Here is a 25,110-nt window from a genome sequence, read left to right on the forward strand (position 1 = left end):
TAAGAGGTTATATATGCTTCCTAATATTTGAGTGGAGAACTGTATATAAGCAGCTGCTTCTAGCTGCCTGAGGTCTCGGTTCTTCTTTGAGGTAATGCAGACCACAGCGTGTGAAATCCAGTGAGAACAAATCCCAAAACTGGTGAAAGTTGGTTACGGATTACCTCAGCAACAGAGGTGTTGATTTTGAGAGCAACCATCCATCCATCCATTTTCTATACTCGAGGGTTGCGGGGGGGATGGAGCCTATCCCATCTGTCAATGAGCGAGCGGCGGGGTACACCCCGGACCAGGCGCCAGTCAATCGCAGGGCAACATATAGAAACAACCATTCACGCTCACACTCATACCTACAGGCAATTTTAGAGTCACCAATTAACCTAATGAGCCTTTGCCTGTGGGAGGAAGCCGGAATGCCCGGAGAGAACCCACTCAAGCACGGGAAGAACATGCAACCTTCGCACAGACCATGGTCGGCTGACCCAGGGATCGAACCGGCGACCTACCTGCTGTGCTACCGTTCCACCCTGAGAGCAACCAATGTCAGCCAAATTTAACCTACTAAACCAAGCCAAAGTAACATTTTTCTCTTTTGACCTCTTTTTATGGTCCTCTTGAGACACTATTTGCATTATAGGCTGCAGGAGATTTGGGGCCTTACTCCAAAAGGAACACTCGTTCAAGATAAATCTCAATCCTGCCTGCTTAGCCTTTTATTTTAAACAGTTACTCAACTTGGTATTGTAAAACAAGAGATCTTTGTGATATATAACAAAATATCTTTGTGATTGGACTAATAAAAATTACTTAAAAGCTTAAAAGCCCTGACCTGTGATCCTTTATTGAGTGAGTGAGACCCAACAACTGTATAGGAGAGCTTCTTAAAAGGAACACCGTGAGGTCCCCAAGAGGTAAGCTCCAGCATCCACAACCAGTCAACACAGCTGATTTTACTTAGGTCACACACATCTAATACAGTAGGATAGAGAACTTGTGTAACGATTTGGTTCTTTCAAGTGATTTTATGTGTTCTCATCATATTGAATCCTGCGATCTTTTGTAACCCACGAATGTCCTTGTACCGTCCAGCGTTGTAAGATAGCATCACTGGTGAGAGCCAGTTCTGATAACAAGAGGCAGATGACACTTATGTCTTCTCTCTTTTCTGTATGTGGCGTCTGTTGCATTAGATCCACGCCTAAAGACAACACACACACACACACACACACACACACACACACACACACACACACACACACACACAGATTGTTTATTACATGTCAAGGATAAGGCATGTCTGTGAATATTCTCATTCATCCTGGTCGTTGTAAGCTTCAGGGCATTCAATCGTTCGCAACTGGACTTTGTCAGTTTGTCTTGGAAGACGTTTCGCCTCTCGTCCGAGCAGGCTTCATCAGTTCATGCGCATCAGACTAGATAGGACAGCTCTAGTGGTTAGAATCACATAAGAGAGCACTGCTCGACCCCTCTCCCCTCCCCACTTCCATACACCTCAGTACTCATACGTTGCTTCAAGTCAGGGACAAAGCCAGTTACTGAGGGTGGCCGTGTAGGGGCTCCCGGTAGTAACCAAACACACACAGAGTGAAAACTAGGAAGAATAATTATTCCATGAGGCCATGGGCCAGCAAGCATTGCCCATGGTAATCCATGAGTGCTACAGGCAGCAGATTAATGAACGTGCCAATGCTAGTGGGACAGTCTCTGTGATGCTTCTATTAGTTGCCCTCATATGCAAAATAAATCAATAAAAAAATCAAAGAGTATTTAGCAGTGTTGTATTCATGCTTCAACATACAGCAGAAAGCCGTAGAATAAGCTCTGACACAACAATGTGAGAGATATGTGTGGTCAGAATGAAATTGATCACAGCATTCAAGGTGGAGGGGAATCAGGCTGAGGGAAACCTAAACAGAGGCAGCAAGTTGAATGCTGAATTTTAAAAGGTTCAGTGAAGGACCCTCAGCTTCCTCCTTTTCCTACCCCTCCCCCAGACACAATTAGATTCAACACAGTTCCTGCTCCGATAGCTGTTCCCATCTCACACCTCCTCAGTGATAAGGATCAACAACTCACACTCTTCTTCCCCACACTCCTTGACCCACACCATGGACATCAACGTAGTCCAATCAACACCTCCCCCCACATCAGGAAACATTGAGCTCCCCTCTACCTCCCCCACCTGCCTGTCTGTCTGTTTCAAGCTGGACAGACTGTACCAGAACAATACTGCAGGTCCAGATTTTATCAGTCCCAGCCAGGAGAAGGTTCCCATGCTGTGGAAGACATCCTACACTGATCCGTTCCCCAAGAAGTCTTTTCCACCTGCCCTCAATGATTACAGACCAGTTGCTGTAACATTGCTTGTTAGAAAACTACTTTAGTTAAACTCTGATATGGGAACACTGCACTCTAGCTACAGCATGTCGTAATTTCGCGGGTCACAAAATCAACATGCATTGTGGGAGAAGTAGTTTATGGTCACTGTAAATGTTGCAAAGACAATCATATGCCTTTTAAGCTCTCGTGGGCCACATAAAACATAACACGTGCTGTACAATGACTCCACTGAGCGAGGAGAGAAGCCTTATCTTCTGAGGGACTGTGCACGTTCAGCTGTATGTTTCTGATGACTTTGCACATTCAACTTTGCACTGTGAGAGCTCTATATGATCAGGATTCTTAATTGATTTTTATTCTATTTATTTTTTTAATTATTACACTAGTTTTTATGCACACGTGCATTGGGGTTGGGCGGTATCCTATTTCCCCCCAAGTATTCCTGTGGTATACAGTATTACCAGATGATTAGAAATCAAATTGGAGAACGTTTAGAACACTATACCAATTCCTGCCACAAGGTGACTAGAAGGCATTGCAACTGTGATTTTCCATCTTATGTTACATTACCATGTTTTTATGTTCACTTTTTGTCTATTTTGATGCCAAGCATTTTGAGCTACATTTTGTACATTACATTCTTGTATTCAATTCAATTTTATGTACATAGTGCCAAGTCAATTATTATCTTCTCCAACAAGACTGTATGAGTCATGTCATCAGTCAATCAGTCTGTGTCACCAACATAAAATCTACCTCCTGCAAGTGCAAGTCAACAAGATCTCATGTCTTCAGAATTTACTGCTGCTAAAAGAACATTTTATTATCTCAGAGGACTCCTTTTCACAATTCATTGGAGACAGTGGTAATGATAACTTATTTTCTGTCAAACTAAAATTGCATTGTATGATTATGCTCTTATTGATGTTGTCTGGTAACGTCCAGCCCAAACCTGGGCCTAATATCACTTTACAATGTTTACCTACCCCCCCTCAGATTTCAAAGGTAGAGCCGGCCTCGGTTTTATACATTTAAATGTTATGTCTTGTACCTAAAACTGATATGACCAAGATCTGGGCAAATAAGACCGACACTGATATAATGGTCCTGTCTGAAACTTGGCTTAAGAAATCGGTACCTGATGAATCAATTTCTTTTGAGGGTTACAAAGTCTACAGAACTGATCGGGTTGGTAAAGGAGGTGGGGTTGCCATATATGAAAAATCTAAGTTCAAAAGCTCTATAACCCTATCCGTTACTAAAGCTACACAGAAATTTTGGCAATTAAAGTGGGCATTTCAAAGGATACTTATATCACTGTAGTTGGTTGCTATAGGCCCCCGTCTGCCTCAAAGGATGCTTTCCAATCTATTTCAGATATTTTACATGAAATAAATTACTCTAAATTCATCCTTACGGGTGACCTAAATTGGGACTGGCTTTCAGGAACCTCAGATTGTTTGAAAGAACTGTGTGATGCCTTAAATTTGGTGCAACATAAATGAACCAACAAGACTAAATCCCAAAGCCCAAAATAAATCTACAGTGCTTGATTTAATTATAACAAATACAGTGTATAAATATGCCTTAACTGGCATATTTTGCAATGATGTTAGTGATCATTGTGTAATTGCTTGTGTCACAAAAATCCCCAAGGTAAAACCCTGTCTCAAGACATTTTAAAAGTTTTGAAAAGCAGGCCTTCCTGCATGACCTGTATCACAGTGATCTTAACAGAGTTTCTCTGATTTCAGATGTTGAACTGGCATGGGAATATTTTCAATCAATTTTCCTGTCTATCACAAATAATTTGTTTAAGAAATAAATTGTGGGCACAAGCTAGATTTTCAAACTCTGCTGCTGATTGGACAGCATAGAACCCTAAGGAACAAGTGTACTTTAATGATTAGAAAGTACAAATCTGAGTTTTATCTGAAGTCGATTACAGAGAACTTAAATAACCCCACAAAGTTTTGGAAATCAATTCAATCTTTGTCAAGTACACATATGGCCTCAATCCTCCCAGAACAAATTCTTGTTGGCTCAGATGAAATAAAAGACAAAGCTGCCATAGTAAATCAGTTTAACGAACACTTCATTCAGGCTGGGTCCATACTTGATAATCAAAATGTCAACACATCTGTCCCATGTTCTGCCACTTCAGCAGCTGATGGAAATTTGGATTGGTGTGAATTTAAACCTACAGATGGAGCGGCCTCGAAATTCCCCCAATTTCATGCTGGGGCCCTGGCGGGTCCGTGACCGGTCCCTGCTCTGCAGTAGGCGGGTTCGTGACTGTAATGAGATCCAACTCGTAACGCCCCTAAGCTCCATTTGCGGAAACTACCTGCACTTGCTCGATCAGTCCACCAGGAGGAGCAGTCATTATTACCGTGTCAGCTTTGCTGAGTCGTTCATTAGATCTGCACATAGCCTCCACTGCTGTAAGAAAAACTGCTTGTCTAGTAGAGCACCCTGTGCAGTTTTTTAAATATAATTATGCTTAATCATCCACATTATTGTAGTGCTCGTTCACTAACTTCTTGGATCTGCTCATCTGCCCATCCTGCCTTTTCCTCCACATCTCTCTCCACCTTTGGAGAGGCTCCCAGCGCATCTCCGCGTGCCGAGTGATTTGTGCCCAGAAAATTAATCGTGAATAACAGAAGTTGTGCGTCGCGTTCTTCTAGCATTCTGAACTGCTAAACAGTTAAATGTTTAATACTCTGCCTGATTCGCGGAGCCACTCTGCTTTTCAGTTGGTGGGTTTCCTGTTTGTAGAGCATTTTAGATTTGCGGGTCGCTATTTGATGCGGTGACCAGCAATACGCAGTTTCTGTATGTGTGTGTACTGTATATTACTGGACAGAAATCATTTACAGTGCGCTGAAGAGGGAGGGACGGGAGGATGAAATGCCAATTTCAGCCTGTGATCTGTTAATGTCTGACTGAACAGCCTCATGGAAGTGATATTTTACAGTTCTACATATTTTAATCTAACGAAATTCGTTAAGACAAGTCACTTGGTGCTTTCAAAGTCATGTCATTGAGCTGAAAGGTTCCAGATTTCGTTCGCCTTCACAGGCGGCTGAGGAGCGCCGCAGACGGCTTGCACTGCGCACTGCGATGTTCAACATCATAGGCTTAATATACTGTAGTTAATTATCACTGATCTTTTTCATCACTCTGTGTGACTGTCTGTGTCCTCCTCTCTGTGTCTCTGTCTCTTTTTTCAGACTGTTCATGCGATGAATATAAACAGTAACTATTAAAAAAAGTTATAGTCGCGGGTAAACATAGTGCTCAGAAGCGCACCAAGAATGCATTTTTTACATCCGGCGTTGTGCACGCGTGTTTGATATTAATATTGTGCCGCTGCACCTCAAATAAATGTTTTTTTGGGAAACGGAAATGTTCAACATGACTTCATCATGTTAGACCAGGCAGACGGGTTCTTACTACAACATCAACTCTCCCTCCGCAGCCAGCGAGCCTCATCCCCCGCATAACACCTACAATCAATCATGAATAATCCTAATGGGCCAATCAGACCCATGAAAAAAAACAATGCTGTGGGGCATAAAGGGCCAATGGGCCGATGTAGATGGGCCAATCTACTTGTTTTTATTGGCCAATCAGTTAACACACACACATGAAAACGGCCAATAAACAGTGAAATCAGTATCATGAGTATTTCTCAGATGATGATTTCTGTATCTATCTAATCCGTGGCATGCAATATTTCACCCCGATTTTGGATAAAGTATAAATCCAATTGTTTCAGCTGTCGTGGCCAAATCTCTTGTTAACTTATTAAGCTCTTCCGCACAGTGTGACATCTATATTAATTATTAGAGAGCTGCTCTAATGGCCACTGATAGACAGTCCATTCTATTCTATAAACTGTTGGTGGTTTGTGAACTTCACTGCATTTGTGCATTTGAAGCGATTAACTCCCGGCACATTTCAGAGCTGAGTAAACCTGTAGTTTCACTGACACATCGCGCATCATCACCACGGGCATCATGATGTTCTCCTGTCTGTCACTCTGTCAGGCATGTGTAGTGTCGAGCCGGCCGCGTTGTTGGCTGAAAAGTCATTATTTGCATTACAGTGTATCCTTTGTTCTAACTCAATGGATGGTCGCCAGCCAAACAGGCTCCCAGCCCCCACTGTCCCACAGACTACCTATGGCCAGTAAAATAGGTGGAGGGCTGAGGGGAGCGCGTACCTCCAGTAATTAAAAATCAATTTGTGCCACAGATATTAATATTGTGTCGCTGGCTACTTTATAGACTTCACTAAATGTTTCCATTACACTTAATTACATTTATGGATAAGCCAATTTTCCCACCTCCCTCATGCATCAAAATGTATATTATCACTCCGACCAGGAAATCTTGCGATCGCAAAAATTAGCGCATATTCAACCAATACTAATATGACTGTCTACTGGCCGCTTCCTGGTCTATTTTTGCCGAGAGCTGCGCGCCTGTTGCGGAAATCATAGGCGAGCCCTGGAATCTCCAGATGACGCGCTCTGCTCCTGCAGCTCTGTCTCTGTTCCAGCGCATGTAAAGTAAAATTAGGTCATCATTTTTGTTGATAATTATCAAAAGCAAACTCTATGTAAACAGATGGAGCCTGTTTATTCTTGGAGTCACAGGCTGTTTTGTAAAGCTACATCACTTTTATGACTCAGGAATGATTTTGTAACTCTTTTTTTTTTTCGAAGAAGATAACATGCAGCAAAAAGCTGAATGACGGAATCGAACCCATAGCTGCTGCAGAGAGCTTCATACACAGGGCGGAGGCTCTACCAACTACGCCAAATGATTTCGTAATTTTGAGCTGATGCTTCTCATTCTCAAGTTAAAACTGTTTTTTTTTTAAGATGTGAACTGAATCTTTTCGACTGTTTCTGTAATGTGAAGTATGGTTATTGTCATATAGGAAGTGATTATATACAACTTTTTTACATGAGTTTGTTTTTTTTTTGATCGCAACAATCACAAAAACATTCATACAGTATATTGTAAGAGAAAAACTTAGGAATTTTCTGTTTGCAAATCGAAAATATGAATTAAAACAGGCTGATGGAAACACACATTTAAGACTTTTTTAAGACTTTGTGCGAGAAATATTTTTCTAAGTTGATCTAAATAATCAACGTAAAATAGTTGAGCAACTGTGACTGCCTAAGTACAAATAAGCCTACTAAAGCAGATGAATGTAGTGGAGTAAAAATCTTTGCCCTTGAGATGTGTTCCTGTGAGGGACACGCCATCTCTTGGTGACACCCTGCAATTGAATGGAGGCGTGTTTATAGTGGATTCTGGGCACACCCCCATGAGGAGGGGGGGACTGGTAGCTGGCTGGCAGCCGGCTGGGAGCCGGCTGGGAGCTGGATGGCCTCTGGCCTGGAGGGGAATTTCGAGGCCGCTCCATCTGTATTTCAGTTTTACAAGTTTTACAGGCTCTGAGAGACATTGATCACAAGTCTGAGGGTCCAGACAATTTGGATCCATATCTCTTAAAGGTGGCAGCTGATATTATTGCTGAGCCTGTCACTCATATCTTCTCTCAAATTCCATCCCAAAAATTTGGAAAGCTGCCTATGTTCTCCCTCTATTAAAAGGTGGAAACCCTGCAGAGTTGAATAATTACCGTCCAATCTCCAAACTGTCAGTCCTGGCTAAGATCCATGAATCCTTTATAAATTTACAATTAAAACAGTTCTTAGCTGCTGAAAATATTTTAAACAATTTTCAGTCAGGTTTTAGAACTGGCCACAGCACTATCACTGCGGCTACAATTGTGACCAATGATATCATGAATGCCTTGGACAGAAAAAAAGCACTGCGCTGCTTTATATGTTGACCTCTCTATGGCATTTGATTCAGTTGACCATGCACTGCTACTAAACAAATTAAGATCTATTAGTTTCAGTCCCAAGGCTGTAAAGTGGTTCCAAAATTATTTTACAGATCGTACTCAGTGTGTCTATGCAGAGGGCCACAAATCTGAATTCCTGATGATAACTAAAGGTGTCCCCCAAGGATCCATTTTGGGGCCTATTTTGTTCTCTTTATAAATTATCTGGGTAAAAACATTCAAGCAAAAATACATTTATAAGCTGATGATACAGTTATTTACACCCATGCTCCCTCCATAGTAGGGGCAGTGCAAGAGCTTCAGGCTGCATTTCAGTCATTACAAACTTCATTTCTTAGCTTAAAATTGGTTTTAAACACTCAGAAAACGAAGTTTATCGTCTTCACAAAAGCTCGGTCACATTTGCCTGGTGATTTTGGCATCTTCACTTCTGAAGGTAAATCCATTGAAAGGGTTCCCTCGTACAAGTACTTGGGTATATGGATAGATGACAAGCTTTCATTTAATGTACATATTACAACCTTTGTCAGGAAGCTTAAAGTGAAAATCGGCTTTTATTTTAGAAACAAGTCTTGTTTTACCTTCAGTGCTAAGAGAAAACTTGTGGAAGCTACTTTTTGTCTGTGACTGATTACAGTGACATATTGTATGCATGCAGCTTCCTCCATCTTACGTAGTCTTGATTCAGTGTATCATGCATCTTTACGATTCATTACAATTGCAAGGTCCCTCACTCATCACTGCATTCTTTATGATCTTGTAGGTTGGACATCACTGACTATTCGCAGGCAACAGCAATGGTACATTTTCATTTATAAAGCAATATTGGGGAAACTTCCAGCCTACTTCTGTAACCTTCTCTGTGTCAGCACTGGTAATTACCAGCTACGCTCCTCCAAGTGGTTACTTTTCAATGTACGCCGGGTTTCAGCTGATTTGGGGAAAACTGCCTTTTCCTACTATGCCCCACGGGCTTGGAATAATCTGCAGAAGGACCTTGGATTAGAAACACTCATATCAATTAATACATTTAAGGGCATCATAAAGAATGTGGTGATGGAGACAAGTTGTTGTTTTTCTTGAGAGGTCCACTCCACTCCACTATGTTTTAATAGTTGTTCTTGTTGTTTTATTGTGGAATATTGTATGGTTTTTTTTGTTTGTTTGTTTAATGTGTTGTATTTACTACATTTTAATATGTTCTGACTGGCTGCTACCTTGGCCAGGTCTCTCTTGTAAAAGAGATTTTGAATCTCAATGGGACTTCCTGGTTAAATAAAGGTAATAATAATGAAAAAAAAAAATCACTGTCTAAATCACTGTCTCAGGACACTTTCCATTTAGAGCTGGTACAGACCATGCTATTTATCTACAGAGACCCAACAATTCCCTCATGAGCAAGCACTTTGCAACAGTTGCAAGGAAAAACTATTACTATTATTGTTATATTACACATCACATATAAAACAGAAATGTGAAACACATTCCAGTTTTATTCTCAGAACAACACTAGAAATGGAATAGCAACATTACCAACATCTATGTAACGAATTTACAACTTTGCCTGCATTGCTGAACATCAACAACAACATTCTGATGGTGAACTTGTGCACGCACTCACAACTTCTTCTGGGCCACCTTAGACATCTATGGAAAGCAGGTGGCATTGGATGTTTGTCTCCATCCAAAATGCTGTCAAACTGCAGCAGTTTTGGGTACCAGCTTGCTTGGATTTGCTATCTTTTTTTCCTGATTCTCCCTGCTAAGGAGAAGCTGTCACATGACTCACAATCATGATTGCTCCTGAATAGTTGTCTTTTTAACAAGTGACTTTTTGACAGATTACATTGTTTACAAAAGTTCATTCATCACTTTCATAGCATCTTCAACCACAAAGACAGTGGTGCTGGACAAATACTCTTAAGATGTTTATTATATGTACGTGCATATTGTGTCGCAGAATTTTTGCATGACAGCAATGAAACCAATGCCATTTTCAAATACCCAGGGATACCTTATTATATATTACTGTCTAGCCCAAATGTATATGCTGCTGCTGCTGCTGCTGCTGCAATTGGGTTGGGTTAAAATGGGTTCTCAAACTTATTACTCAAAAGTCTGCTACTGATTTTTATTCAAACTCAGGGGTCTGTAACAATTAGTGATAACAAAATAATATTGAATCATTTAATTAGCATCAAAACTGATGCCAGCACAAAACTGAGGCAGACAAGGCTGAGAAAGTTATTTCTGATTCAGACATATTCTTACAGTTACATTTACACTAGTTGGAGAAATTGATAGCCTGTGAACTCAGCAGCAACAAGACACAACACTTTCTAAAACAGTTAATGTCACCATGACAGCAACGACAGGGAAATCAGCCACATTAAAACCACATTAATCTGGGGACGGGATAACTGTGATTGATCTCCAGCTACACTGTATATTCAACATCACTAACAATTTATGGATTAACAGAAAACTTATTTCACGTTCATTTCACATTTATTTCAAAGCATTGTAGTCTATTTGTAACACGAGGTATGACACGTCGGTCGTCTATTGCATTTGTCCACAGGCGAAAATTTTTGGAAGGGGTCAGTTGTCCAGTGAAAATAAACCCGTGTTGCCTCTTGCATCTAATACAAAAGCTTGTTTACATTGTCAAGAAAAACTGATCTAAGATACATGAGAGCAAAATCAGATTTGGGCTGCTTGTGCCTGCTCCACCCCACTGTTCAACCACCCCTGCACCTCAGGAATGATTTCAATTCTTCTTATGTCCTGAGGGTCTTTGGTGTTTGTTTCATGCAGTCTTTCATAAATTACATAATATAGTGATGAACCTGTGACTGTTCATTTAGGTCTTGGACTACTCTTTCTATACTGAACTATGGGAGAGACACCTTGACTTTGTTGTTGGTGAAGTTACCAGGGTTCAGGTCTGCAAGACTTCCTTCACTTGGTTGGAAGGGCATGCAGGACTGTTTCTGAACATTTGTATGGATAGCCAAGATGCAAGTTAAGTCATACACAATAACGACAACGGTTCCAAAAAATTGGGATGCAATGTAAACGGTAAATCGAAATAGGATGTGGTGAATTGCAAATTATTGAAAGCCCACATTTAATTGAAAATCAAATGTATCAAAAGTGTTTTTCATTTTTTGAAAATTCTGAATTTAATGAAAGCAACATGTTTCAAAAAAGGGTACAGTTGCAACAAAAGACAGGAGAGGTTGTGAAATGCTAAAAGAAAAGACCTTACGGAACATCACTATTAATTAGGTTAACTGGCAACAGGTTTACTAAAATGACTGGATATAAAAAGAGCATCCCACAGAAGCTGAATCTTTCTGAAGTAAAGATGGGGAGGGGTACATCACTCTGTGACACACTGCACTGGCAAGTAGCACAACAATTTAGGAACAGTTCTCATCATAAAAAACTGCAAAGAGGCAATGTGGCCGTGAGCTTTAGGCCCTACACATTTCTGTAGTAGACATCGCTGCATGGGCTCAGGAACACTTCCAAAAACCAATGTCTGTGAACAAAGTTCGTCGCTGTATCCACAAATGCAAGCTGAAACTCTACCATGCAAAGAGGAAAGCATATACAAACAAGATCCTTCTCTGCTCTAACAGCTGTTACATTACTCTTGCCAAAGCCACCAGACTCCATTCACAGAAACAGTGATTCTATCATAAAACACACTTCATTCAAATGCAACAAAATTAAAACTCACAAAAACGTTCTTGGTTCATCTTTTCATTGCTCCAACAATCATCACTAACTATGGATTGGCTGAAATAAACTCTCAATTCATCGAATCACGAGAGGGCCGAAAGAGAGGGCGGACATAAGACAAGCAGCAGGGGAAAATAGGGCATGGATTATATTATAAGGAAAAACAAACAAACAACAAAAAAAAAAACAATAATAGCATGACAACAGACATTGGTTTCATGACTTCTGCAGTGCTTTTGCTGTTGCTTTTTTGCCCCCACAATCAAAAATTAATTTTCACAATGGAATGTATTGCCATTATTAATTTAATTAAATAAATTAATTTATTATAAATTCAAGTATTCATTGACAGCCCTAACGTAAAGTGCAATAAAAATTCATAAACAGTACTGCACAAAGTTTTAGGCAAGCGTGAAAAAATGCTACTAAGAATGCTTTCAAAATCATCAATGAACAAAATGCAATGAATGTACAAAAGAGAAATCTAAATCAAATCAATATTTGGCATGACCACCCTTTGCCTTCAAAACAGCATCAATTCTTCTATGTACACTTGCACACATTTTTTGGAGGAACTCGGCTGGTAGGTTGTTCCAAACATCTTGGAGAACTAACCACAGAACTTCTGCAGATGTAAGCTTCCTCAAATCCTTCGGTCTCTTCATGTGATCCCAGACAGACTCGATGATGTTGTGATAAGGGCTCTGTTCTTCTTTACGCTGAAGATAATTCTTAATGACTCTGGCTGTTTGTTTGGGGTTGTTGTCCTGCTGCAGAATAAGTTTGGGGCCAATCATACGCCTCCCTGATGGTATTGCATGATGGATAAGTATCTGCCTTATTTCTTAGCACTGAGGACACCATTAATTCTGACCAAATCTCAAACTCCATTTGACGAAATGCAGCCCAAACTTGCAAGGAACCTCCACTATGCTTCACTGTTGCCTGCAGACACTCATTATTGTACCGCTTTCCAGCCCTTCAGCGAACAAACCGTCTTCTGCTACAGCCAAATATTTCAAATTTTGACTCAGTCCAGAGTACCTGAGGTCATTTTCTGCATCCCAGTTCCTGTTTTTGTGCATAGTTGAGTCGCTTGGTCTTGTTTCCATGTTGGAGGTATGGCTTTTTGGCTGCAACTCTTTCATGAAGACCACTTCTGGCCAGACTTCTCCAGTAAGGCGATGGGTGTACCTGGGTCCCACTGGTTTCTGCCAGTTCTGCGCTGATGGTGCTGCTGGACATTGCTGGACCGAATTCGAAGGGAAATAAGCTTGATGTGTTTTTCATCTAATGCAAGTTTCCTTGGCCGACACTGCCCGTTGCTTTATGCTTCTTCAAAAGAGCTTAAATAGCACATCTTGAAACCCTAGTCTGCTTTGAAATGTTTGTCTGGGAGAGACCTTGCTGATGCAGTATAACTACCTTGTGTCTTGCTCAGTCTTGCCATGGTGCATGACCTGTGACATGAAGCTGTCTTCCAAAACCTTACCTTGATAGCACTGATAGCATTCTCTTCGGTTCCACCTCCACAGCTATCAATAAAACAGTACATTCAAAATTCTGCTGCCCGACTCCTCACTCAAACCTGTTCACACGACCATATCACCCCCGTCGTCCAGAACCTCGACTGGCTCCCCATCCGTCACCGCATTCAATATAAACTGCTCCTCCTCACCTTCAAATCCTTTCACAACCTCGCCCCTTCCTACCTCACTGACCTGCTCCACCCATACAATCCCCCCTGTAACCTCTGCTCAGCAGATGCCAACCTACTTTCTACCCCTCTCAGTTGCTTGCCCCACACTCTGGAACTCACTCCCCAAATTCCTCTGTGACTGCACTGACTTCATCACATTCAAATCACTCCTCAAGACCCACCTCTTTAGATCAGCTTTTAATGTTTGCATTGCTTGAATGTTTTCTTTTTTGTAGTTCTTTTTGTTTTTGTCTTGTCCTCTTCTCTGCTTTACTTTTATTGACTGTGTTTTAATAATCCTGTATGGTCTTATTGTTTTTATCTGACCCTTCTCCTTTAAAGCGCCTTTGAGCATTGTTAAAAGTGCTCTACGAAAAAAATTTATTATTATTATTATAGCAGAGATTGGCTGTTCCTAGCCCAATTTTAAGCCTCCTAGACAGCTGTTTCTGTTTCAGTTAATGACTGTGTTTCAACCTTAATGTAAAATTGATAATCATTAGCACCTGATTGGTATAACTGGGTGATCATACACCTGACTATAGCTCTGACTTTGTGCAAGTGTACCCATAAGAATTGATGCTGGACTGAAGGCAATGGGTAGTAACACCAAATATTGATTTGATTTACATTTTTCTTCTTCGCTTACCTTGCATTTTACCTCTGCACAGTACTAACAGTACTGTGTGTGTGTGTGTGTATACATATATATTAGTGCTGTCAAAAATCTTGCATTATTAACGTGTTAACGTAAATCTATTTTAACAGCGTAATTTTTTTATCGCGAGATTAACGCTCTTTGTGACCTAGTGCACTTGTAGTTTTTTATAAGCTGTGGCCACGGGTAGTAACGTTAGAAAAACTACAGGATCCGATTGTAAACCGGAAGCAAAACAATAGGCACGCCCCACACACGTGTTTGGTCTTGCCTGCTCGCTGTAAAAGTGTAGGTTAATGGTTTGTGTGGATGTCAAGCGCGAAACACCGAAATGGATGCAAACAAGATTCTGAATGAAAAGTTTAGTTTCAAACAGTTGCCAGATAGGTCGACTGACAAGACCAAAGTTATCTGTGTGTATTGTTGGTGTGAACTGAGTTATCGCTGTAGTACATCCAGTCCAAAATACCACTTGATGGCCAAACACACAGCGAATGCAAATTCTCCGCCGCCTCCTCCAAAACCAGGCGACAATGGATGGCTTTCGACAGAGGCATAGAACAAGCTTACTGCAGCCATAGCCAAGTAATGTTCATTCTTTCTGGAGAGAAATAAGAGGCTGGGTTGATAAGCCTCTGGTGAATAAACAGAAGAGCATTATAGTCTGACTGCTAGTATGTTCAAAGGAAACTTTAGAAAGGAAAGTTTAAGCCGTGGCCACTTTGTAACTTTATCCTGTATCACCCTGTTTTGATCCCTTAGAAAGGGTTGTTGAATGGGCTTTTTTGTAACCAAGTTTTTATTTTTTGTCATCTGTTTATTGACAGTGTTACATTGTGTGAGATTTTGCTTCAAATGTGAACGACTGCTCAAAGTGAGAATGCTACTGTAGTGTGAAATATAACACTACACGTTGTTGTTTTCAATAAAAAACATTTGCACAAAGCAATCCTATCTACTTTTGCATGTTGATAAGAGTATTAAAATGATAATTAATGGGACATTTAGAATAGATAAAAATGTGCAATTAATTTGCGATTATTCGCGAATTAACTATGACATTCATGAGAATTGATCATGATTAAATATTTTAATCAACTGACAGCACAAATTTTTTTGCCATAAATGTCCGTGAAGATTCTCATTCATTGCCATAAATACCAATTTCTTTTGCGAAATGTCAATATAAGCACTGAGTGCTGAAGAGTTAATATCTAACACCCCTCTGACATCTTATAGAGAAGCACTCAACTATCCTTGTTTAACAACATTCTCCTCCAATAATTTTTGTCTATTTAAACCATGAAACCAAAAAAATTTCTAACATTTTTTTTCAACATATTTTTATCGTCTCAGTGAGAGCAGAAGTACTGAGAGCTCTGGGTGACTTTTTCTTTTGAAATCCAACTTCATGAGCCAAGACAAACAACTGTTCATTACCTGGTGCAGAGCCAATGAGGCGGCCAGACAGGTCAGCCCCTGGTAGCTTCTTCTTAAGGATGGGGACAATTTTCTCATCAAAGTACTCCATAGCCATGGAGGAGATATCCCTCAACTCCTGCAGTACCTCATGAGCTCGCTGAGGGGCTCGAGTAGAGTTTACGTAGCGCAGTACACGGTAAATCTCATCTATCACCTGACAACACACAACAGCACATGATCAGGGCATCACGAATAAGACAGGCAACCAGAAAATATACAACAGATATGAATTAACAAGACTGAAAAATTAATGTTTTTTTTTTAACCCCTGGTAATCTCAATTGGCCATCTGTTGGCCAGGTATGAGAACTGCAGCCAGCAAGTTTAGCTTTCTGTAAGAAATGCATGAGCGGCTTAAAAGATGGGGTCTTTGTGCTAAAAACACTGTGTTCTTGTCTACTTTAAAGTCAACTTAAGCAAAATTTAAAATGTTAACTGGACAAAATGTTAGGGACATGCTTAGCTCAGTTAGCACACAAGATGTATATCAGCAGTGCTGATATCAAAGTGGCTCAATGCTGACTTAAGATTGTAGAGTTATTCTTTCCTCACCACAAGATACATCTCCAGTTGAGCCTGTCTTACTGTATCTAGAGGTCTTTCATACCATTTGTGAAACAATGGCCCTCATGTCAGTTTGATACACAAACCCTTATGCAGAACAACACAAACTGTTTAAATCAAAGATGGACATGGGTTTCGAAAATAACAAATAGGATTACTATAGAGAGCTGAGGAGAAACTCTAACATTCAGGTGCAAGCGTTGCGGCAATAAGAAAACCTCAACTTCAATGTCACAGTGACATTTGTAATAAGTTGTTAAGTTTACACCATTTCTCAAGACAGGGACGATGCACTTAAAAAAATGATATAGTACACTAGTAGTCCTGACAGCTATCACCCTCTTCCTTTAAAAACAGAATTCCTTACAGTCAGATCTGTAGAATTGAGTGCTTTTGCCGTACGTATGGAAACATGATTTTTGCTGTTTCAGCAAAATATCAGTGAAAGGATTTGTTGGTTAAATCTAATCTTCTTTGTTATAACTTCTCTTCATAGACTCTTCTCTCTTCTTTACAGGACGCGGAGAGAATTATTATGTCCTCTACACAGGGCCAAAACTTAGGGTACAATCTATAAGTGTAACTAAGACATCACATTATGGCATAAAATAAAACTGTAATTCATGTGAATTTCCTGTTGTACTGAAAAGAAGCCTTCTAAAGAGGCATTTCAAATATTCCGTCTGTAAGATTTGATGCTGATGTTTTGTGGACCAGAGGTCCCTGAGCGAACCTTTCCAGGGATGAAGCAGCAGAGGTTGGAGTCAACATATTTCATGAAGGTCATGTTAAGCAGAGAGAGGCGTGTCTCCACCGCAGCCAGGATATCAGCGTGACGGGCCAGTGAATGGTTTCTTCTCTCTGACTCCCGCCTAGAGACAATTCATGAAAAACACACCAGTGAAGACAGGTCCCTTTTGCTTTTAACTGAGAAGTTTTATTAAAAATTAAGTTTGCCATCATTTATAGCTGTGCATAACAACTTCACTGATAGCTTTGGTTTTGAAAAACTGAATCTTCTTCTGGGGCTTTAACACAGTGTAGTAGGACATTTCCATGCTCAACCAATAAGAAGAGGGTCAAAAACCATGTTTTATATGAGATTTAGTTGGGCAAGAAAAATAACTTAATACACTGTGATTCTCCTTAATGATTCAATGATATGACTTTTTTTTTTTTAATCTTCCAATGGTCCCTTGCAATACCGTCACTGGCCATGGGGGGCCCAAAGACCCAAAGCTGATGAAACACCAACTTGAGTCCAATCTTCAGAATGCCCGTTCAGAAATGAAGGTGCAATATCTATGTCCATATTCAACAATGTGTTCCTAAACCTCAACAGCAGCAAATGTAGTTTTTTCCCCGCAGAGCTGTTATGTTGGTGTGATACTGACCTGGGCAGCTGGGCTTTGACTTGTCTCTGGCACAGACTGTGGTAACGCTCCACCTTCAGGAAGCCCTGATTCAGGACACGCTGACAGATCATGTCCATGCGCTTACACACCTGAAAAGGAAGAAAACAGGTGAAAAACAGTTAATATATTAGTATGTATATATGTCCATAAGCAAAACAGGGTCATATTTCTGCTTCCAATAACAGATAACCTCCTGTGCAGCTCGTTAAGTTTATCATATTTTTCAAGGCCACTACAGCTGGAAGACATTAGCCTACATAGGGCTCTTACTCGAGTAGTTTGGACAGCACCTCTAGTCTCTAGTATCCTCGTCTTTACAGCAGTGGCATTTATGAATACACTTGGAGGTGACTGTTGTGACAAACATTTCAATGGTCTTGAGGACATGGTCATTATACTTTTCTAACTTCCAACAACAAAATTACTCACTACATTGTACAGTGACCATTTCACAAGGTGCATGTGCATTCCTTCACCTATTCACTTACCATGCTTGTTTGAATCAAACAGATAGAAGTTGAGAAGTACTTACTTAAGTCTAATTTAGAGTACACCAGGGGAAATATTTTAGGGGGGATAAAAGAGGAGGCATTCTGAGGATTATGCATACGTCTTTAAAAAACACTGTAAGGTTTTTAAATTTTTCTTATTCTCGTTAATTATTTCTGTAATTCAAAAATCAATGCAAAAGTGTCACTTGAAAACCACAGGCCTACTGGTTAAGCCCAGTAGCATACCAAAATGTGTAACAGACCCACTTGACTAGAAGATAGTGTGTCAGTGTCACATTTTCCTTCATCTAAGCATGAAAAGTCTCAATGTCAGTGTCTCAAGATGCTGTACCAGCAGGGTAAGATAATGGTGGAGTAAAGAACAAATGTAGTACACCAAGTGACAAAGTCTGTGTAGGTAGGAGGAGACCACTGTTTGAGTCCTGTGTGAAACAAAATTATTTTACCTTACATATGTAAGTAAACCAATTGTACTTAACATATGTAATGTACAACGTAGGCAAGTATGTAAGTGAAATTGCATCAGGAACTAACTTGTATATGTATCTTGTATATGTGTCTGCATAACATCCGCCGTTATTTTAATCTACAGCATCTTTTTTTTTTTTAAACTAAACCAAACTGCAACCATGTCCTGAATGTTTCTTAGCAAGGATTATTTCGAGAGTCTTAATATCTATTGTTGTTTACTTGACCGTGGAATGAGAAGGTTTTCTTTTCACAGGCCGGCGAGTCTATTAGACGCTACGGTGTGACGTTGGTGGTGACTGGTTACAGACCTGGGGGCCAAACAGGTCAGGAGGGCCGAAAGCAAACATCTCTGTCTGAAGTGACTTTAAAGGCAGTTAGGAGGGGGACCTGTTACATGTCTTTGGCACAAGAGGCACATTTGCTCTTGTAAAAAAGGGACTGCATGGAAGTCACAGAGTGGGGCTGACAAGTTTGCATTACACCATACTATAAGGAACACAACTGCTACAACAAAGTCCACGTGACCTTACATGTTGTCTTGTCTCTAAACTATGCATGTGCCACTGGCAGAATTAAGTTAAAGGACTGCTGGATGAGCTGCACGGCAAAACACACTGTGGAAATTGACCAATGAATGATTTCCAGTTAATTTCACCAAATTACACATCCACAAGAGACAGGCAATATCTAAAGGGCAGGAATATCTATACAGGAGTAAAACACACCCAGAGTGAAATATAAGACAGTTTAGTTCATCCTTCCTACCCTCCACATTCTTCTTTTTGTGTTTGTGGTCCCGTGTAACGTTACTCAGTCACCGCGTACCTAGGCTGTCCTGCTAATTTGATAACAGCACAATAAGCACTGCGGGTCATGGCTGCGATTACACGCCTGCACAGATATTTAACACCGGCTTTAAATTCTACCCATAACTATTTCTACGAAGATTTAACAAAGCTAGTATCCATCCAGATAAGCAGTGCATTTGGTTAGCATTAGTTTGGTTCCCTTTCTAGTTGGCTTGTATTTGTTCTCCTTACCGAACGCAGCAGACTGATTTCATCATAAGACAGAAAATTGAGAATAGTCTCAATGGCCACAATGGGCAGTCCTAACAGTGGGTTGTTCTGGTCCGGTGGAGGGGTTGACTGTCTCAGTGACACCGCGTCTGAGTCCAACGACCCAACACATCCATCAACTCTCTCTACAACGGCCGCCATCTTGCTCTGCTAAGGAGGAGGCGGAAGTGACGTTTCAAACATACACTAGCGTGCCATCTGATATAAAAGTGTTTGCAGAAAGGGAAACAGCTCAGGAGATTACGTACAAGCACAAAATCAAAATGAACAGATGGGAGCAAAAATATATGATATAATTTATTATACAAACTTGTATGAACATGACGAGGGGAACAGATTTGACAATTTTTTGTTGTTGAACACTTACTACCAATAAGTACACATGTACTGTTTCTCCTACAGATGTTGGGTATTTTGACAATTAATTTCCTGCTGTATGTTCCTGAGAATATTAATTGAGTTTATCTCTTAAATATCTTTTGAAACACAACTGAATCACTAATATTTCCAAGTCAAACTGAAGCAAGAACTGCAAAAGCAATTATTTACTTTGAGACAGTGTTTGCTGTTCTTGTTTGAATTTTCTGGGAATCTAGTAAGCTTCTGGCCAAATCTGACTTGCCATGCCACTAAGCTCAAATAATTTATCAAAAGAAAGGATGGGTGCATTGACTGCTGTATCAACAAAGACACTGTTATATCAGCGGGAAATAGATCTTGTGTTGAGATTGTTGCTGATTGGTGAGTTGTTAAAAGAAGTCCATGATTCAACCAAAGGCAGTTTGATGACTGATGATGATCAGTGTCAGCAGGGCTCTCTGGCTTGTTGATGATCTTGTGCCTCCCACTCGGAAGGGAATCATTCCAAGGTCCCGGAGGAGTACAGGTCCTGGAGGGATGGCACATTGCAGCCAGTCACCTTCAGAGCAGAGTGAATGGTCCACTACAGTCTGCCCTTGTCCTTGGCAGTGGCAGAGGCAAACCACAGGCTGATGGATCAGGTGGGGCTGGGCTCTTCCTGAAGCCCACAACCATCTCCACTGTCCAGAGCCGGCCCAAGGCATAAGCGAACTAAGCGCCTGCTTAAGGCCCCACAGCCCCAAGAGCAATTAACTATATATATATATATATATATTGCATGTATGAGTGATGATTTATATATCATCAAAGATATATTATTGTACAAAAACACAATTTTATGTCAACAGAGTGCTGCTTCTGATGTAGGCCTAGTGATTCTTACTGCCTCTTTTTAAATGTCAAAGCTCTGCTGCTGCAGTAATGTATATGTGAGTAAAATAAACATGTTATTTTTACATGAAGTCATAAGTTATGTGAAACTTCCCCAGGAGCACTGTTTAAGTATTTTGGAGGCACAGAATCAGCCCAGTGCCCGTCCACATCCTCGGGCTCAACTGTGGGTAATGCATCAGATGAGGGAAAGACTGTTACCATACAGTATACATTTAATTTCAAAGTATAAGAATTACATCTAAAGGGAAATTAATTTAGTCAAAATATTTCATTAATATGTATGTATGTATGTATGTATGTATGTATGTATGTATGTATGTATGTATTTCATCTTAGGTCCATCTCCATTCTCGACAGAGTTCTGTCTCGCACCCCATCCTCTGTGCCCGCAGACAAGGGATGACCAGCGTAAACTTCCCAGAGACAACCTCACCTTTGGAGAACAGTCTGATATTGATGGCAGTGCACTGGCTACAGAGATGGAGAACCTTCCAGAACTCCCTAAAGCACAGATGACCCCATTTGAACTGCTCGCTTTTGCACATAGTTACATACATTGACATAGTTTTATGACCTAATTATTCAACTTTATAAGTATTTGATTGATATTTGATTTAATTATGTCTGTTTTCGTACAACTGAATTTGTTATTATTTTTATATATCTAAGTGATTTTATTTGTTGTTGCACTTTATTGTTGTTCTTGCGCTACAAATTATTTTTGCACATTGCTGTTGCAGTTTTTTGAAACCAAAAATAACAAACCAGATGACACTTTCGCAGTTAATACAATGCTTTATCACTTGGAATGTTGTGTAAATCAACCCAAGGCAGCTCTTGTAGCTGAATGTGCTACATTCAATTCAATTCAATTCAATTCAATTCAATTTTATTTGTATAGCGCCAAATCACAACAGAAGTTGTCTCAGGACACTTTCCATATAGAGCTGGTACAGACCAAGCTCTTTTATCTACAAAGAAACCAACAATTCCCCCATGAGCAAGCACTTGGCGACAGTGGCGAGGAAAAACTTCCTTTTAACAGGCAGAAACCTCGAGCAGAACCAGACTCTGGGTGGGCGGCCATCTGCCTCGACCGGTTGGGTGAGAGAGGAAGAGCAAGAGAGGGAGAGTGAGACAGACAGACAGACAGACAGACAGACAGACAGACAGACAGACAGACAGACAGACAGACAGACAGACAGACAGAAATGCAGTCAGAGAGAGAGAGAGAGAGAGACAGACAGACAGAGAGAGAGAGACAGACATGCAATCACAGTAACAGTGACAGTGGATGTAATAATAGCAGTAGCAGTTGCAGAGGATGTCAGGCAGGGCCAAGGCGGGAGACGCAGCTGCAATCCACAATCCAGATTCAGCCACTGTCCATGGGAACCTGCAAGACGACAAAGCACAGAGACTCCAGGGAAGGAGCTAAGTTAGTAACACACCGTGGTAGGACATGAAAGTGTGCGGATGGAGAGGGACAGAAGGACAGAGGAGCTTGGTGTATCTTTGGATGTCCCCCGACAGTCTAATCCTATAGCAGCATAACTAGGGGCTGGTCCAGGACAAGCCTGAGCCAGCCCTAACTATAAGCTTTATCAAAAAGGAAAGTTTTAAGCCTACTCTTAAATGTAGAGACAGTGTCTGCCTCCCGGACAAAGACTGGAAGATGGTTCCACAGGAGAGGAGCTTGATAGCTAAAAGCTCTGACTCCTGTTCTGCTTTTTGAGACTTTAGGAACCATAAGTAGACCTGCATTCTGGGAACGCAGTGTTCGAGTGGGGCAATAAGGTACTATGAGCTCTTTAAGATAAGAAGGTGCCTGGCCATTTATGGCTTTGTAAGTAAGGAGGAGAATTTTAAACTCTATTCTATACTTTACAGGGAGCCAGTGCAGAGGGGCGAGTATTGGAGAAATATAATCTTGCTTCCTGGTTTTTGTCAGAACACGTGCTGCAGCGTTCTGGAGCAACTGGAGAATATTCAGCAACGAATTTGGGCAGCCTGATAGTAAGGAATTGCAATAATCCAGCCTGGAAGTTATGAATGCATGGACTAGTTTTTCTGCATCATTTTGAGACAAAATATGCCTGATTTTTGCGATATTACGTAGGTGAAAAAAGGCAGTCCTTGAAATTTGTTTTACATGGGAGTGAAAGGACATGTCTTGGTCAAAGATGACTACCAGATTCTTTACAGTGGTGCTGGAGGCCAGCGCAATGCCATCCATAGCTGCTATGTCATCAGAAAGTGACTTTCTAAGATGTTTAGGGCCTACTACTATAACTTCAGTTTTGTCCGAGTTTAGCATCAGAAAATTGCAGGTCATCCAGGTCTTTATGTCATGAAGACATGCTTGTAGTCCAGTTAACTGACTGGTTTCTTCCGCCTTCATTGATAAATATAGCTGGGTATCATCTGCATAGCAATGAAAATTTATTGAGTGCTTCCTGATAATCTTACCTAAAGGAAGCATATATAAGGTGAATAGAATTGGTCCAAGCACAGAACCCTGCGGAACTCCATAGCTGACTTTAGTGAGCACAGAGGAGTCGTCATTAACGCGTACAAACTGAGAGCGATCTGACAAGTAGGATTTAAACCAGCTTAGCGCAGTTCCCTTAATGCCAATGAGGTGTTCCAGTGTCTGCAATAGGATGCCATGGTCAATGGTGTCAAATGCAGCACTAAGATCCAATAAGACTAGTACAGAGACAAATCCTTTATCAGATGCAATTAGAAGGTCATTTGTAACTTTAACCAGTGCTGTCTCTGTGCTATGATGCACTCTAAATCCTGACTGGAAATCCTCGATTAAACTATTATTGTTTAGAAAGTCGCACAGCTGATTGGCAACTGCTTTCTCAAGAGTTTTTGAGAGAAAGGGAAGGTTGGATATCGGTCTATAGTTGGCTAAAACCCCTGGATCAAGAGTAGGCTTTTTCAGTAGCGGTTTTATCACAGCTACTTTAAAGGACTGTGGTATGTAGCCTGTTGATAAAGACAGATTGATCATGTCTAATACTGAAGAGTCAATTAGAGGTAATACTTCTGTAAACAGCTTAGTCGGGATTGGATCTAAAATACAGGTAGATGATTTTGATGATGACATTATTGAAATTAGTTGGTGAAGGTCAACAGGAGTAAAACAGTGAGTAAAACTGCGACAGACTGAGTAACAGTTTCTACGGTTTCTGTGGTTGAAGACAAAACAGTACCTGTTGATGGCAGGAGCTGATGAATTCTGTCTCTAATAGTTAGAATTTTATCATTAAAGAAGCTCATGAAGTCATTACTGTTCAGAGCTAAAGGAATACATGGTTCAATAGAATTATGGCTCTCTGTCAGCCTGGCTACAGTGCTGAAGAGAAACCTGGGATTGTTCTTATTTTCCTCTATTAGTGCAGAGTAATAGGCTGCTCTGGCACTGCGGAGGGCTTTCCTGTATATTTTAAGACTGTCTTGCCAGGCGGACCGAAATTCTTCCAAATTGGTAGAGCGCCATTTCTACATTTTGAGATTAAAAACCATATGTGGCACCTGAACATCATTCATCATTCGTTCATTGATATTTTTTGTATTATTATATCATTGGTTTTATTTATGTTATCCATCTCCTTAAATGTGTAAAGACATGTCAGGCTGACAAAAGGATAATGTAAACAATCGTTTATAGTTGGTGTGTGAATGATCAACAGTCAATATTACTGGCAGAAATAGAGGGTCCGAAAATCCAATTTTGCTTAGGGCCCCATGGAGGCTTGGGCTGGCTTTGCAGTATGGACACTGTAAATTGCTGTGGATAATGCATTATTCCGTATGAACACAGTCTTGCGATCATGCTGTGTGACCACATATAAATCCAAATGTGATACTGCAGTACGAACAGTATAAACACAGTAACTTAAATTCACTGTGCTGCTGCTGTATGAAAAGGCAATGAACCGTGATGTGGTCTAAAATT

General features: G+C 40.6%; 1 protein-coding gene across 1 annotated transcript in view; it reads right to left on the bottom strand.

The window, feature by feature from the left end:
- Nucleotides 1–20,049, bottom strand: part of fbxo28 (F-box protein 28) — a 39,785-nt gene extending 19,736 nt beyond the window's left edge. Inside the window, exons 1-4 of the mRNA XM_070978064.1 lie at nt 19,848–20,049; nt 17,804–17,913; nt 17,143–17,281; nt 15,804–15,999 (exon numbers count right to left, since the gene is read on the bottom strand). Coding sequence (XP_070834165.1) covers nt 15,804–15,999; nt 17,143–17,281; nt 17,804–17,913; nt 19,848–20,027 — 625 coding nt within the window. The 5' untranslated portion in view covers nt 20,028–20,049. The remainder of the gene's footprint in view (nt 1–15,803; nt 16,000–17,142; nt 17,282–17,803; nt 17,914–19,847) is intronic.
- Nucleotides 20,050–25,110: the final 5,061 nt, after the last annotated feature.

The sequence above is a fragment of the Chaetodon trifascialis genome, chromosome 13 (genome assembly GCF_039877785.1).
Source record: "Chaetodon trifascialis isolate fChaTrf1 chromosome 13, fChaTrf1.hap1, whole genome shotgun sequence".
NCBI classification, from domain to species: Eukaryota; Metazoa; Chordata; class Actinopteri; order Chaetodontiformes; family Chaetodontidae; genus Chaetodon; species Chaetodon trifascialis.